This window comes from Erpetoichthys calabaricus, chromosome 6 (assembly GCF_900747795.2).
Source record: "Erpetoichthys calabaricus chromosome 6, fErpCal1.3, whole genome shotgun sequence".
NCBI classification, from domain to species: Eukaryota; Metazoa; Chordata; class Cladistia; order Polypteriformes; family Polypteridae; genus Erpetoichthys; species Erpetoichthys calabaricus.
The window spans coordinates 212,414,866-212,431,963 of NC_041399.2; the positions used below are offsets into that span (position 1 = coordinate 212,414,866).

Consider the following 17,098-nt stretch of genomic DNA (forward strand, 5'->3'; position numbering starts at 1 on the left):
ACGTATAGAGAAAAATTAAGATAAATTTTCCAAAGATTTATTCATATATAGAGAAACAGCAATAATTTTTCACATGTACTTCTAGAGCAACTGAAAGAAGTACTATATATACTCACGTATAAGTCGGGTCTTGAAATGCAAAAAATCGATCATAAAATCAGACCCCGACTTATACGCCCTTTCAAAAATGCGACACTTAATTTTTTTTTTAAACATCTTCTTGCCTCCTCTAATCTCGCACCAGTTTCTCAAACGCAACAAATTTTGTTGCAGCAGCGCAGTTGCCAATTTCTTTTGCTACTTTAACAACATTTAATTTAAAACCAGCTTCATATTTTCTTCTGATCGAACACTCCATCGTAGATAAAGGATGCTCTTACAATAAAGGTGTATGAGGGTGTGAGATACTAAAAACACTAAACAGTGCAAATGTCACTTCGGAATAGTTTGGGTACTACCGTGTGGTCACGTAGGCACAATACATAGAAAATAAAGGGCGTGTGCTCCGTGTTTACTCTCTCAGGTGGGTGTTAGCATATCGTAATCTCTTGGACCAATAGCGTGAGTTTTCCGCATTTGACTTATACGGCCGACATTATAAAATATCAGAAATTATACGATAAAATCAAGTCCCGACTTATCCACGGGAGAACTTATCCGCGAGTATATACGGTAACTATTTAGAAACCGTTCCTTATTTTTAACTTTTTTTTATTTGCATTTTATTTTGAAGACACGCAGGTCTGCGTGGCTGAGTAGTTCTTTCTAAAATAATGTTCATTTTTAAAAATTTCTCATTACAAATTGAAATAAACCTTCTGCTCTCTGACTTATCATGACACAGAGTTATCTATTTCAAGCTGAGTCTAGCCTAGGATCAACGTAGGTGTGTTTAGCATTCGCCTTTTTGTCTCCCATGCCCTTAAGGGCTTAAACTGATCTTGATTATGAAGGTCTTGATATACTCACATTTTGTTTTTAAAAACAGGCTGTACGTGTCATCAGCAGTGGTGGTTTTAGATGGGGACCTACAGGAGCCAGTGCCCCTGTAGAACTGGCCCTGGCCCCTGTGCTGAAGAGATAAAATTTTAATTAATTACTTACGGTGATATGTGCGCCTTAGCAATCATGGGGTGCTAAGCATTGAATCCAGAAGAGCCAAGGCTTTGAACCTTGATGCATTTGTGGACCGTTTTGCAAGAAATCACAAACGCAGAATACTGTTATTATAATGTTACAGGCTACTGTGTTGCCAGTGCTAGAGGATGAGAGGTAACTGAACAGAAAATGTGAGTGTACATTTAAGTTTCATGCTGTAAAAAAGTCACTTTATAACAAAATAAATACATACCTATATAAAAAGAAAAATATCTTGCATACAAAAAAGAGAAATGTTACTGTACAAAAAGTAAAATTTGTTTAAAGGTTTATTGTGCTTATGTACAGTATGTGAAATCTTTTGTTTGAAATTCATTTGTATGTTTTATTGTTAAACTAGCCAACCCGCGGCGTAGCATACGCCACATAATTATGTATTGATGGGTGAACACTTCCTGAACGACACAGTTGTCCAAATGGCGTGGGTTTGAGGATATGACTGTGAGTGAATGAAAAGATGGAACTCTGGAGAGAGCATATAATTGTCCGTGACTGAAAGCGGGATCGTCTTTGATGAAGAAGGCCACGCTGGTGAAAGTTACTTCGCCGGTAGGGATAAGTTTCAGCACTTGTTCATTAGGGTGTAGCGAGTCTTCATTGTTGACGCTTAATATAGCTTGCGTACTGAGATGTTCCGGAGTCACAGTTGAGAAACACTTTTTTAATGTCTTTTAGGCACAGGGGAAAAAATTAACATGTGAAACATCCGTAATGTAATAAGCCACCAAGAAAAGTAACATTGCAACAATGCTATCTATGACCTGATCGCTGTAAACAGAAGTGAAAACAAAATCTAGCCTGGTACATTGTTTAACTGCCTTGTGGTGCAGTGGTAGTGTTTCTGCTTTGCAGTAAGGAGACTGTGGAAGATTGTGGGTTCGCTTCCCGGTTCCTCCCTGTGCGGATAGCACTTTGAATACTGAGAACACCGCTATATCAATGTAACGAAGTATTGTTATTCTTATTTGTCCAGCGCTCTCGCTCGCTGCACGTGTTCCTGCAGGCATACGCCGCATAATTATTTATTGATGGCTGAACATTTCCAGAAAGACACAGTTGTCTAAAAGGAGGGAAAAAAATGAACATTTGCAAAATCCGTAACGCTGCTTTCAGTAAGTACAATGCACATGCGTTTAATTTGTCGGCCAGTTTTTGCCAGCCATCTTTTCTGGTTTGGGCTGCTTTTGCAGTGTTACCGCTTGTGCATATTAAATCTTGAAATCCTTTGAGTAACTAATTAACTAACTAACACCCACACACACACACACACAGCTTGTGTAGAAGGTCAGCTGCTGAGAGAGCGTCTCGACTGTTGCAGGGCCTGCATCGGTGAAGCAGGTGAGACGCTAATGAAACAGAAGCACAGGGCTTATTGGTTTTTAAAGACTGCTTCCTTCATTGTGTTTTAAACTCAGTTTTAAAGGATTGTTTTAAGGATCCCATGAGATACCCCTCGCAAACTGTTTTACACGCTGCATATAGCGATTCACATCCGCGAGAAACATGCCTCTATGAACAGTCAACGTGGCTCAGAGGTGCATGTGGAGTCTAGCACAGACGAACGTGAATGACGCCCTGTGTTGTGAGTTGCTGCGTCCGAGTTGGTGGGCGTGGCTTGGCGAGTTGTCGTCGTATCCAATGACGTCGTGTTTTGTGAGTTGCTGCGTTCGAGTTGGTGGGTGTGGCTCTGCGAGTTTTCGTCGTAGCCAATGGTCTTAGAGTTGGTGGGTGTGGCTCCTTCTTGCGTGCTTTCATGGGTGTCTTGCTTGCTCTAGCGGCGGCTTAGTGAATTATATATATAGAGGTTCAATTCATTTTGTTTGTACTCCAAATAAATTCACTTAATATATTAAACAATTAAATATTGCCCTTTTTTTTGTTTTGTGCCCCCATGAAAAAACACTGGCCCCACCCTGGCCCCCCTAGTAAATTTGGTCTGAAACCCCCACTAGTCATCAGGGATCCTTTTGCCAGGAAGGGAGGCCAGAAGTATGCAGGGATTGGAGGAGTTGTCCTTTCCAAAGCCAATACTCCCTCGATACACCGGAGGGCAGCATTCTTGTCTTTAAAACCCACAGGCATGATGGGAAAAGTAGTCCCATGCTACAGTCCAGTGGGGTACCCTATGCCTACCACCGGGGGAACTACAGGGTTAAACCATCTCTGCATTCTAGAGACTTCTGCCTGAAGTACTTACAATACAATACAATACAATCTATTTTTCTATAGCCCAAAATCACACAAGAAGTGCTGCAATGGGCTTTAACAGGCCCTGCCTTTTGACAGCCCCCCCAGTCTTGACTCTCTAAGAAGACAAAGAAAAAATACCCTTGTAGGGAAAAAATGGAAGAAACCTTGGGAAAGGCAGTTTGAAGAGAGAGACCCCTTTCCAGGTAGGTTGGGCGTGCAGTGGGTATCCAAAAAAAAGGGGGTCTGTACAATACAATACACAGAACAGAACACAAGTAATCCTCGCTACAATATAATAGTGCAATAGAAATTAGAAGTACAGAGCAGAATACAACAGTAGATGATATGACATAATAGGGCTTGGATTTGTTCAGAGTCCTGGAGACCCCGGCCATCAAGCTGCCTCCCCCTATTGGCCATTCCACAGCTGAGTCAGCGCTGGGCCAGCCAATCTGAAGAAAGGACCCCTCTACACTGATGATTCCTGCGATCCTTCCATCTGGGTTTACCCTGAGTACTCCTGGGTCCGAAATAAAAGGAACTGCCTTGCCAAACCCAGGCAAGTCAGAGTCGGGACGTAGCAGGCAACACTCAACAGAGGAAAACAATGGTTTAATTAGTACTGGAGAAGGATTGTGGAAATGTGCTGATAATGAATAAGAACCTTTTATTTTATTCATTTAACATGTGGTGCTTTACTGTGTCTGTGTTTTGGGGCTTTCTGGCGCCCCCTTGTGGTCACAAGGTGTACATAAAGCCCTGCTTGACAAGAGCAGTGAACTTGATTAACTGTGAATGGGAAATTCCACTTTTCATCTGTATTACAATTCAGTAACCAAAAAAACAAAAATCTTCCTTTATGTTACCTTAAAGCATACAAGGTCCATGTGAGCTCCTCTGATCGCCTCATTGTACTGCTGCATGAATGACTCCAGACGTTCCGATAGCTTCTCAAAAGACGGAATGGGCTCGTAGATCTTAGGGGCTTCTAGTTCAGCATCCTCTGGCTCATCTCCAGTGGCTTCTGGAGCATCCCGTAGGAAGTCAACAAAGTACGCCTCCTTTGGAGCTGCATCGATGAGGTCTGCTCCGTGGTCGTCAGCTGCAACCTGTGGGTGTGTTAAAGGTAAAAATGTCAGGTTCATTCCTCTTTTCTCACTATGTCTCACAGCATAGATGACAGCAGACTATTCAGGTACAAAAACAACAAAATGAAGAACTCCGGAAACCTAAATTCTCCTGTAATGTAACATACGCTTCTACATATGTCTTTTGTCACTTCTATGTGGGGTGAATGTTCTTGATCAACCTTCTCCAAACAGCTCGGTCCTGTACCTCCTCCCCAGTCAAACCTTTTCCTTTATCCATCCACCTTTGCTTTGGCCTCTCTTGCTTTCTCTTCCCCTGGACTTCCATGTCCATCACTTTTTTGCCCACATATTCATCGCCTCTGCTCATCACATTTCCATACCACTTATACCTACAGTACTGCGCAAAAGTTTTAGGCAGGTGTGAAAAAATGCTGTAAACAAAGAATGCTTTCAGAAATATAAATAATGATTGCTTATTGTTATCAATTTACAAAATGCAAAGTGAGCGAACCAAAGGAAAATCTAAATCAAATCAATATTTGGTGTTACTACCTTTTGCCTTCATACCACTCTCCTTAATACATTATATTTGATTGGCATTACCCACACTCCTCCACTTGATTGGTTCAGATCCTACCTCTCAGACTGCACTCAGTTCATTCAGCTTAAAACTTTCACATCCCAACCCACTGCTGTTACTTCAGGTGGGCTCTGACCTGGGGACTCTTCTTTTTATTATTTACCTCCTTCCCCTTGGCAATATCTTTCGTAAATATAACATCAATTTCCACTGTTATGCTGATGACACCCAGCTCTACCTTGCCAGTAAACCCACCTCTTCTTTTCCACCATCTTTGCTTACTGACTGCATTGCTGAAATTAAGTCCTGGTTTTCTTCAAATTCTCTTAAATTAAACAGTGACAAAACTGAGGTTCTCCTCATTGGCACAAAATTATCATTATCTAAAGCCGATAGTCTTTCACTTGCTATTGATATCTCCTTTGTTTCCCCTTGTGGCGGACGGTCGGGTCCCATGCCTGGCCGGGACGCCCCTTCGATGTATGTTTTCCGGGGGCAGCAACCATACCTCCCCAGGGGTGCTTGGTGACAGCCTCCCTGGCTGACGGTGGTGCCTCAGCTTCTCGCAGGGCTCCATGGGAGATGGAGTTCTCCACAGCCCTGTTGGGATCTGGGGTGGCTGCCAGGGGGCGCTGCATGGGTCCCTGAGCCCAACATGGACGAGTCTTCAGCCCTATCCAGAAGTGCAACCGGAAACAGGGCTATAAAAGGGGCCAGCAACCACCACTCAGTGGCCAGAGTTGGGAGGAGGAGGACGAAGCTTGACGGGAGGAGTGGTGGTGCCAGAAGGGAGTGTTGTGCTGGTGGATTGTGCTTTTTGGGACTGTGGGGTTCATGGGGAAGACATGCCCCCCACAGGTGAAGAAAAATAAATATTTGTTTTATTTTTACACGTGCCTCTGTGTCAGTCTGTTTCGGGTCGGGCTCAATATAGCGCCTTCATTACACCCTTCAGCTCAGGTCAGGAGTCTGGGTGTCATCCTTGATCGTTCCAATCTCACACTAATAACGTCACCTGGTCTGCTTACGTCCACCTACGTAATATTAATCGCCTCCGCCACTCCCTCACTCCCCATACCACTGCCATTCTTGTTCACAGTCTTATAGTCTGAACTATTGAAATTCACTCCTGTTTGGTCTCTCTAATAAATCTCTCCATAAGCTTCAGCTGGTCCAGAATTCTGCTGCCCCCATCATTACTCAAACCCCATCGATTCACCATATTACTCTGGTCTTACAGCAACTTCATTGGCTCCAGATTAAGTTTCGAATTGATTTTCAAATTCTGCTGTTAACATTGAAGGCCATTCATAACCTCACCCCTCCATATCTGTCCGACCTTCTTTATGTTGCCATTCCCTCCCGTAACCTTAGATCCTCCTCTTCCTCCATCCATCTGACTGTCCCTCTCGCCCATCTAACCACCATGGGGAGTGGCGGAGCATTCAGCCGTTCTAGAACTCACTACTGATCTTAGAAATATCGAATCATTTTCAACCTTCAAATGTAAACTTAAAACCCATCTGTTTAAAATGGCTTTTTCTTTATGATTACAGTGGCTTTGTTTGGTTTTTAATTTTTATTTTTTCTGATGTTTTAAGTTTTGTTTATAATGTGTTTTTTATTTATTGTTTGTTCGGTGTCCTTGAGTGCTTAGAAAGGGTGCCTTGTATAAATAAAATGTATTATTATTATTATTATTAGTGCATACAAATGGTGAATCCTCTGTGGCATTACTGCCAAAAGAGCTCCAAAGCTATTCTGGAAGAAAACATCAGCATAAAAACTGTTCATCAGGACCTTCATGAAATTGACTTCTGTGGCTGAGCAGCTCCATACAATCCTAAGATCATTAGAACATTAGAAAGACTTACATGAGAACAGGCAATTTGGCCCCAAAAAGTTTGCTGATCCTGCCCACTTAATTCCTGCACAATACCACTATACACTGGGCTGGAGTGCTGTAATGCATGCCTCCATTTCGACACTGGAGCAGTGGAAGCATGTTAAAGAAAAGAACCCAAGAGGTTGGTTTGGTGCCTTTCGTGTTATGTGCATGTCAAAGGTCATCTGATAACAAGATAGTACAACCGTGTATGTCACAATGCTGGAAAACTATCTGTAGATCATTGATATTTTGTTACCTTCAGAATGGTCTTGTCGAACCACTCCTTGTCCTTTTCATTGGTGAACCTGTCAGAGATAACTCGGGCGCACTCATGCAGGAAAAGTGCTATCAACACATCCGTGGTCTGGCAGACTTCAGCAATGACTTTAAGGATTCCTTGCCAAATTCGACTCAGATCTCTCAAATTAAAGATGTAGTGGAATTTCGCTGGTGTAGGCAGCATCTGGCAGGAACAGAAATAACCAATCTGTTAGTTACACGTACACTAACACAGGAAAGTGCCCATCTTAATAAAGAGTGTGGACGCTGAGGGTCAGGAATGACAGGAGACCTTTAGATTGAAAGCTTTTTCATTCTTGGTGAGCAGTAGGCTGCAGCAGCTGGTGCTGTCAGCCTCACATTACAGGGAGTTTCCCTCTTTTATACCAGACCTGTTTACATGTTCAAAGCAGAACTTATCATAGCAAGCTTTTAGTGATCAATACCTTATTGTGCTCAGGTATGCAATGTCTTTGCACAACCGCTGGGAGGAATTAGCTACACACCCAAGTCTTTAGCAATATGCTCAAAATAGTTTAAGCAAGACTTCAGAAACCGTTCACAGCTGATTTCATAATATAACACGGTGTTCTGTTATTATCAAGAGGTCAGCAGTTTCTTATAAAAGCATGCAAGTTAATCCCTTAATTCTGTGCACAAGCTTAATTCTTTTTCTGCATAAATGAGGAACAAATCATATAGAAATAATAAATCATATAGCTCTTTGCAGCATGAGTAATACAAAGTACAGTCCTTGGTATTTTTTTAAACACAGGACTGCCACTACATCCCCCCTTGTCCACAGTGCAAATCCCATTCTCATCACCAAGTGAATTAAGGTGGACTCACCACCTCAAAGCATCTCAATTCATAGATAGATAGATAGATAGATAGATAGATAGATAGATAGATAGATAGATAGATAGATAGATAGATAGATAGATAGATAGATAGATAGATAGATAGATAGATAGATAGATAGATAGATAGATAGATAGATAGATAGATAGATAGATAGATAGATAGATGTAATTTATTTATAACTAGCAAAATACCCGCGCTTCGTAGCGGAGAAGTAGTGTGTTAAAGAGGTTATGTAAACATATATATACATATACATATATACATATCTACATATACACATCTACATATACATATATATACATATATATATATATATATATATATATATATATATATATATATATATATATATATATATATATATATATATATATATATATATATATATATATACATATACACATCCACATATATATACATATATATATATACACATATCAACATATATATATACACATACATATACACACATACATAAAACACACACATATACATATATACATATACACATACATACATACTGCGTTGTAACACGGGCTGCGATTGTTACATGGGAGGGAGACGACAAATCACAGCTTCCCGCTTTCTAATCGTGCCTGTGATTGGTGCTTTGACTGATGCCCAGATCCCACAGTATGTCCCCTTAGGAGAGGCGTTAGGCAAGTGTAATTGAATAGCGGTGCTGCAAGTTTAGCTTTACACTTGTTTTTAAGGCTTACTGACTGAAAGGGGCTTTCATGAAAAAACTTAGGGCTTTGCTACAGGATACACCCTCCACAAGTTAAGGAAGTAAAAATAAAGGTATATATTTCTGTTTTATTTAAACCTTTTAAGTTTGTATGCGGGCGGCATGGTGGCGCAGTGAAAGGTGCCAGTTAGGAGACCTGGGTTCGCTTCCCTGCGTGGAGTTTGAATGTTCTCCCCGTGTCTGTCTGGGTTTCCTCCGGGTACTCCGGTTTCCTCCCACAGTCCAAAGACATGCAGGTTAGGTGCATTGGCGATTCTAAATTGTCCCTGGTGTGTGGGTGTGTGCGCCCTGTGATGGTCTGGCACCTTGCCCGGGGTCTGTTTCCTGCCTTGTGCCCTGTGTTGGCAGGGATTGGCTCCTGTATTTAGGATATAGCGGGTTGGATAATGGATGGATGGACATTTGTATGCATAGCCCCATTTGCCCGTTTTCGTTTTTTTTCTTTCTTCAGTAATATTTCAGCAAACCCGGAGCTTGTCAGTTCAAATCCTGGTACTGACACCACTGTGTGACCCTGAGGAAGTCACTTCACCTGCCTGTGCTGCAAAAAACAAAAGTAATGTAACAAATTGTACCTCAGATGTTGCAAGTTGCTGGAATAAAGGCATAAGTCAAATAGATAAATATGTATTATACACATAGGAACTATTCATTTATTTTCAGTTAAGTCATCTGCAGCAAACCTTTATAAATGAGGGTTTCTCCTTTTTAGACTGTTTCTTCTTCATTGAAGTTTTCTCTTGGAGAGCTTTTTTCATTTCATTGAAAATTAAAGCAGCAGCTGCCAAAATATGTAGCTTTCTTATTAATTTTTCAACATTGTGTAAAATAAATGTATAAAGTAACATAAAAGGTTTAAATACTGGTTATTCTTTTACACTAAAATATTACTAAAGAGATACAAAAAAAGTAAAATGCATATGTTCTTTTTCTTTAAGGAGATTAAATATTACTGAAGAAAAAAAAAAAAAAACTAAAACAGCCAAATGGGGCTATGCATACGAACTTTAAAGGTTTAAATAAAACATACCTTTATTTTTACTTCCTTAACTTGTGGAGGGTGTATCCTGTAGCAAAGCCCTAACTTTTTTCGTGAAAACCAGTTTCAGTCAATAAGTCTTAAAAACAGGTGTAAAGATATTGACAATAAGCTACGCAAAGCCACCAAGACATGGAATCATTTAAATCAAGTATCATTACATCTTCCTTTCTTAAAGAGAAGTAAGGCAGTACTTATAAGCTTAGTAATGTTATACATTTCAAATGCTACTTTGATAAACTTTAGCACTTCAAACAACTGAACTATCCAGAACATTTCAGGCATACATCCAGCATTCAAACTATGTATAAAAAGCACAACTGTTAAAGGAATTCAGCATTTCTTAATTGAAAATGTTCCTTTAATCCTCAACTTGTCTCAATGAGTCGTTCTGGTTAATTGTGTTTGCAGTTGAGATGTTCTTTCCTGATTTATACTTGTTTTCTCGTTAATATTTGTTTCGCTGGTGTTAGTGTTCTGATTAGAGGTTATTGGTCCTTTGATGTCTCGATGGTTTCTTCTTAGAACAGCTCCTATTATCCGTCACATACTGGTCTATTGTTTCGCCGCTTTTCTGGAAACATGTAAAAAACTTGTGCCACTCAAACGTCACATTGCGCTTTGGGTTGCAATACGCTTCGAAAATTCAACTATTTTGTTCAATTTCATATTGTCTCCATCTTCTTCAAACTGAAAATTGTTATACACCTCTAGCGCCTCTTCGCCAATTACACGTAGAAGCATAGACGCTTTCATTTTTTCACTTTTCCTATCTGCTTCAATCGCAGCAAGATACAACTTGAATCTCTGTTTAAATCTTTTCCAATTTTCAGCTACATTTCCCTTTAACTGGAGTTTTGGTGGGGGCTGTAATCCTTCCATATTTTTTTTTCTCTTTTGCTAGAACGTCTTAGCGCTTTCTGACCACGTTTTTGGATTACTCACAGACACGAGACTCGTTCAAAAGTTGAACCTCTTCTTCACATTCCTCTTCCAATCCGCCACTTCAGACACCATGTAGTGATCTTGTTAGGTTCGTAGTTTAATCAATACACAGGATTGAAAGATATAATAACTTTTAATAGACAGACTTTAGAGACATTTACTGTACATGTTACTACTCGTTCTTTAGTTCACGCCCACTCTCCTACTTGCATCAGCATTCACAGGCATTACTAATCATTCTGTAAGTATCCCTTAACCTTCCTTACTAATCAACTATCATTACAAAATCCAACGTGGTTTGTGCCCTTCAGAATGAAAACAGTTTGCATTTACTTTTTTAATAAAAGGCGAGCTTTTAAGCCTGAGAAATCACCCCGTAAATGCACACGTGTAATTGCACATGTGGTAATATGTATGCTTACACGGTATTAAACCCACCAAGACATGGAATCGTTTAAAGCAAGGCGCTGCGCTACCTTCTTCCGGATCTGCCCCAAGGCGTTTCACGTGATTACGTAGGAGGCGTGATGACGCGATACGCGATTCTGCCTCCTCCATTACAGTATATGGACAAAAAAGAGGTTCCAGTTATGACCGTTACGCTTTGAATTTCGAAATGAAACCTGCCTAACTTTTGTAAGTAAGCTGTAAGGAATGAGCCTGCCAAATTTCAGCCTTCTATCTACACGGGAAGTTGGAGAATTAGTGATGAGTGAGTGAGTGAGTGAGTGAGTGAGTGAGTGAGTGAGTGAGTGAGTGAGTGAGTGAGTGAGTGAGTGAGTGAGTGAGTGAGTGAGTGAGGGTTTTGCCTTTTATTAGTATAGATCTGAAATTAAAATGCCAGATGAACAAGTTAAGCAGACCTCCAAGAGAAACTCATATGAGCGTGAAGAGATAAGGGTAGTTTTACACAGAGGATACCCAAGCCACAGTTCAGCTGAATCAGACATCAACATTACTTGCTACCCCGCTGTATAACAAATGCTTGTTCACTGATATGACTTACTTTAATTTTGGTGGCTTGCCAAAGTCTGCGAGTTGTTGGCACAAGGGCAGAAGCCAGGTCACAGACTTCTTTTGGAAAACCCCGTTCCTCACAAAAATAGCCCTCTGACACAGTCCTAAAAATCTTATCGATTGAGGAGTTGGAGGGCAAGGTGCAGTTAAAAACCGAAAACTGCCGCTTCAAGCGTTGGGGGATATCGTTTCTGCCTCCACCGGGGTGAATCATTGCAGCAACAAACTGGATGTCAACAATGGTAGTAAATTCTCCTGGCTTGTCAAGGTTGTAGAAGCCCTTTTGTTCCATTAATTGGCGAACAATTTCATTGGTTATCTATTGCGAAGCAAAGAAAGAAATGTGGTATGTATTCATTTAGTAGCAATACGCTAAAAAGTACAATTTTAAAATAACAATGACTTATAATCTAAAATAAAAATAATAACCCTGTAATGGACTGGTGACCTGTCTAGCAGCTGTTCCTGCATTGTGTCATATGCTTGCTGGGACTAGCTGCAGCCCCCCAAAATCTTTTTCAGAAATAAGTGGGCTTGGAACATGGTATGGTATGGTTCAATAACAATAATAATAATAATAATAATAATAATAATAATAATAATAATAGCGTCACTGTAGCTCCAACAGATCCAATGCCTAGAATCCTACTCCCAGTTGTTTTGTGGAGTTCACATGTTCTCCCTGTTTCTGTGTTGGTTTTTCCTCTGAGTACTTCAGTTGTTCTCCATCATCCTCGCAGACATGCAGGGTATGCAGATTGGAATTGATAAATTGGCCCTATTGTCTGTGTGTTTGTGTGTTTGCTGGTGTCTTGTCCAGGTGTTGTTTCTGCCTTGTGCCTGATGTCTGGTTGCCGCACAACTCTGCCCTGGAGTAAGGAAAATGGATGGAAGTATGGAATAACAACAACAATAATAATAATAATAATAATAATAATAATAATAGGTGCACTGGGAACTATCCAGACCAGGTTCCAAAAGCAGCTGGGCAAACACGGTAGAGTCAGCAAGAAAAGAGATCCAGGAGATCAGACCTGCTTTCTTTGACGAGTCCTCAGTTGAACATCAGGTTGAATTCAAAGCCTGATCACTCTGGTTGACTCCAGTAAATGCACCAGTGGACCAGTGGTGAGAGGAGGATACTATCCATCCATCCATTATCCAACCCACTATATCATAACTACAGGATCACGGGGGTCTGCTGGAGCCAATCCCAGCCAACACAGGGCACAAGGCAGGAAACAAACCCCGGGCAGGGTGCCAGCCCACTACAGGGCACACACACACACACACCCAGCACTCACACTAGGGCCAATTTAGAATTGCCAACGCACCTAACCTGCATGTCTTTGGACTGTGGGAGGAAACCGGAGTACCTGGAGGAAACCGACGCAGACACGGGGAGAACATGCAAACTCCACGCAGGGAGGACCCAGGAAGTGAACCCGGGTCTCCTAACTGCGAGGCAGCAGCGCTACCCACCATGCCGCCTGGAGGATACTATCCCCATAATAATAATAATGACAACAATAAGGTCACTATAGATCTACAGATGCAGAGCCACAGTGTGAATTCCACTGCCAGTTGTTTTGTGAAATTTGCATGTCCTCTGTGTGTGTGTGTGTGTGTGTGTGTGTGTGTGTGTGTGTGTGTGTGTGTGTGTGTGTGTGTGTGTTTACCCTGCGATGGGCTGGTGCCTTTTCAGGTGTTGTTCCTGCCTTGTACCTGATGACTGTTAAGACAGGCTGTGGCTGCCTGACAACCTTGTCCTGGATAAGGAGGTTATAATCGTTGGTGGATGAATGGAATTACTACAATGACAACAACAATAATAATAATATTAAAAAAATAATAATAACATTAAAAAATAATAATAATAATAATAATTAAGTTTTTACATTTTTTAATGCATAATTCTGCTGTTTAAGAGCAGTTTCATTAAACATTAATGTTAAATTTTCTAGCTATGCAAAACATTCACCTGGTCCCCCCATTCATTGATTATTGGCATGTTGATGTCATCGATAAACACAGTCATCTTCTTCCCAGCTGGGGGTCCATAAGTTGTTCCTATTCTCTTGTCGATGTAACTCTCAACAGTTCTTTGGAACATAGTAGGCAGAGTGGCAGAAGAGAAGTTCATGCTTTTAGTTAAATGGGCTTCAGGATCATATTTACCTGTATATCCCTAAAGACATAACAAATAAAATAAAATAAAAAAGAGTTGTTTTGTCCACAACTGTGGAAGACAATTAAATAATTCACCAACAAAATACCAGCAAAACCAAGGAGCTGGTGGTGGATTTTAGGAGGCCCAGGACCCTCACGGACCCCGTGATCATCAGAGGTGACTGTGTGCAGAAGGTGCAGACCTATAAATACCTGGCAGTGCAGCTGGATGATAAACTGGACTGGACTGCCAATACTGATGCTCTGTGCAAGAAAGGACAGAGCCGACTATACTTCCTTAGAAGGCTGGCGTCCTTCAACATCTGCAATAAGATGCTGCAGATGTTCTATCAGACGGTTGTGGCAAGCGCCCTCTTCTACGCAGTGGTGTGCTGGGGAGGCAGCATAAAGAAGAGGGACACCTCATGCCTGGACAAACTGGTGAGGCTCTATTGTAGGCATGGAGCTGGACAGTTTGACTTCCGTGTCAGAGCGACGGGCGCTGAGCAGACTCCTGTCAATCATGGAGAATCCACTGCATCCACTAAACAGGATCATCTCCAGACAGAGAAGCAGCTTCAGTGACAGACTTCTGTCACCGTCCTGCTGCACTGACAGACTGAGGAGATCGTTCCTCCCCCACACTATGCGACTCTTCAGTTCCACCTGGGGGGGTAAACGTTAACATTATACAAAGTTATTGTCTGTCTGTATACCTGCATTGTTATCACTCTTTAATTTAATATTGTTTTTTTATCAATATGCTGCTGCTGGAGTATGTGAATTTCCCCTTGGGATTAATAAAGTATCTATCTATCTATCTATCTATCTATCTATCTATCTATCTATCTATCTATCTATCTATCTATCTATCTATCTATCTATCTATCTATCTATCTATCTATCTATCTATCTATCTATCTATCTATCTATCTATCTATCTATCTATCTATCTATCTATCTATCTATCTATCTATCGTATTATATAGTAGTAGTATAATACCACCAGCAAGTATCCATCTGAACTGCTAAAAAAAGAAGCCAGGATACCTAACAGTGCCCAGAGAACAAAACTCTGAACCAGCACAACATACTTGAGTTATGCATTGTCACACACGTGCGCATGGGAAGCAGTCTAAGGGCTTAAGTGGGAGTAAACCACCTAAATCTCCTCCCACTTCAATTCAAAACCCTGCTGACCTCACTTCCACCCAAAGACACACCTCTTCCTTTCCCTCAGCTATAAAGCCAGAGCACTTTTCTTAAGTTTCAGTTTGTTATGACTCAGTGCTTTGTGATTACTCATCGTTTCAGTTATCATTTTTTGCAAAACTGACACTATATGGGATGGAATCCCCAAACTTTCATATTGTTTTTTGTCTCTTATTACAGCATACATGTACTTATGGGGGCTGAATTAAAGGGAACACGGGAAGGGGTTGCAGCTGGTGCTTGTAATGACTTAGTGATGTGTGATTTGATTTTTTTTTTTAAAGACTCCTTTCAGGGGGTAATACAAATCCATCAGCATGCATGAACAAATTGATTCAGTGGAGCTCAACAGAAATTCTGTGACGCACACTTGTTGTCATCAGTGCCTGTCATTTCACAGGTAGATGTTTAAAGCGCATGTGCAGGTAATGTCCATCTGATTCATAATTCTTGTTTGCTTCACTTATGATTTGTTTGAGTCTGAAATTAATCATTACCGGAGAAGAAAAATCTGTTACTTATGATTCTCTCATTCATCCTACAAGAAAAATCCAAAAGCAGCACATTGATGTTAGAATGAATGGTTTGTTTTGTACAGTTGTGTATTGAAAGTGTTTTAATCAGATTCTCAAACTGAATCATTACCCAACAGCAAGTCGTACAATTGTCATTTACTTGATTTGTAAACTGAATCATTATACAAGAACAAGGAATATGATTCTTGTTCTTTTCATTTGCAAACTGAATATGTTATGCAAGGACAAGGCAAACAATTCTTGTTTTTGTGATTCATTCAATTAAATCATTATACAAGTAACATACGCTCCTCATTCAATTCATGAACTGAATTATTATACAAGAATGAGGCATATGATTCTTGTTCATGTGATTTGTGAACTGAATTATCATACGAGAACAAGGCCTATGATTTTAGTTCGTGTGATTCTCAAACTAAATCATTACACAAAAAACATACAAATCTTGTTTGATTTATGAACTGAATTCTTATACAAGAATGAGGCATACGGTTCTTGTTCTTGTGATTATCAAACTAAATCAATATCCAAGAAACACGATTTTCATTCATGTGATTTGTGAACTGAATTATTATATGAGAACAAGGCATATAATTCTCGTTTTTGTGATTCATTTAAATCATTATGCAAGTAACATATGATCCTCATTCAATTCATTAACTGAATTGTTATACAAGAATGAGGCATATGATTCTCGTTTATTTGATTCATAAACTGACTTATCATACAAGAATAAGACATACGATTCTCATTCATTTGATTCATGAACTGAATAATAATACAAGAATAATACGAGAATAAGGCATATGATTCTCATTCATTTGATTTGTGAACTAAATTATTGTAGGAGAACAAGGCCTATGATTCTCATTCATTGGATTCGTGAACTGAATTATCATACGAGAATAAGACATACGATTCTCATTCATTTGATTCATGAACTGAATTATCATACAAGAACAAGGCATATAATTCTCATTCATTGGATTTGTGAACAGAATTATCATACGAGAACAAGACATACGATTCTCGTTCATTGGATTCGTGAACTCAATTATCATACGAGAACAAGACATACAATACTCATTCATTTGATTCGTGAACTGAATTATCATATGAGAATAAGACATACGATTCTCATTCATTTGATTCGTGAACTGAATTATCATACGAGAATAAGACATACGATTCTCATTCATTTGATTCGTGAACTGAACAATAATACGAGAATAAGGCATACGATTCTCATTCATTTGATTCATGAACTGAATTATCATACAAGAACAAGGCATATGATTCTCGTTCATTGGATTCGTGAACTCAATTATCATACGAGAACAAGGCATATGATTCTCATTCATTTGATTTGTGAACTGAATTAT

General features: G+C 40.0%; 1 protein-coding gene across 1 annotated transcript in view; it reads right to left on the bottom strand.

Moving 5' to 3' along the window:
* LOC114641854 (dynein axonemal heavy chain 5-like) overlaps positions 1-17,098 on the bottom strand; it is a 329,984-nt gene that overhangs the window by 96,166 nt on the left and 216,720 nt on the right. Inside the window, exons 49-52 of the mRNA XM_051928805.1 lie at positions 13,781-13,987; positions 11,789-12,118; positions 7,164-7,370; positions 4,215-4,457 (exon numbers count right to left, since the gene is read on the bottom strand). Of these exons, the coding sequence (XP_051784765.1) occupies positions 4,215-4,457; positions 7,164-7,370; positions 11,789-12,118; positions 13,781-13,987 (987 nt within the window). The remainder of the gene's footprint in view (positions 1-4,214; positions 4,458-7,163; positions 7,371-11,788; positions 12,119-13,780; positions 13,988-17,098) is intronic.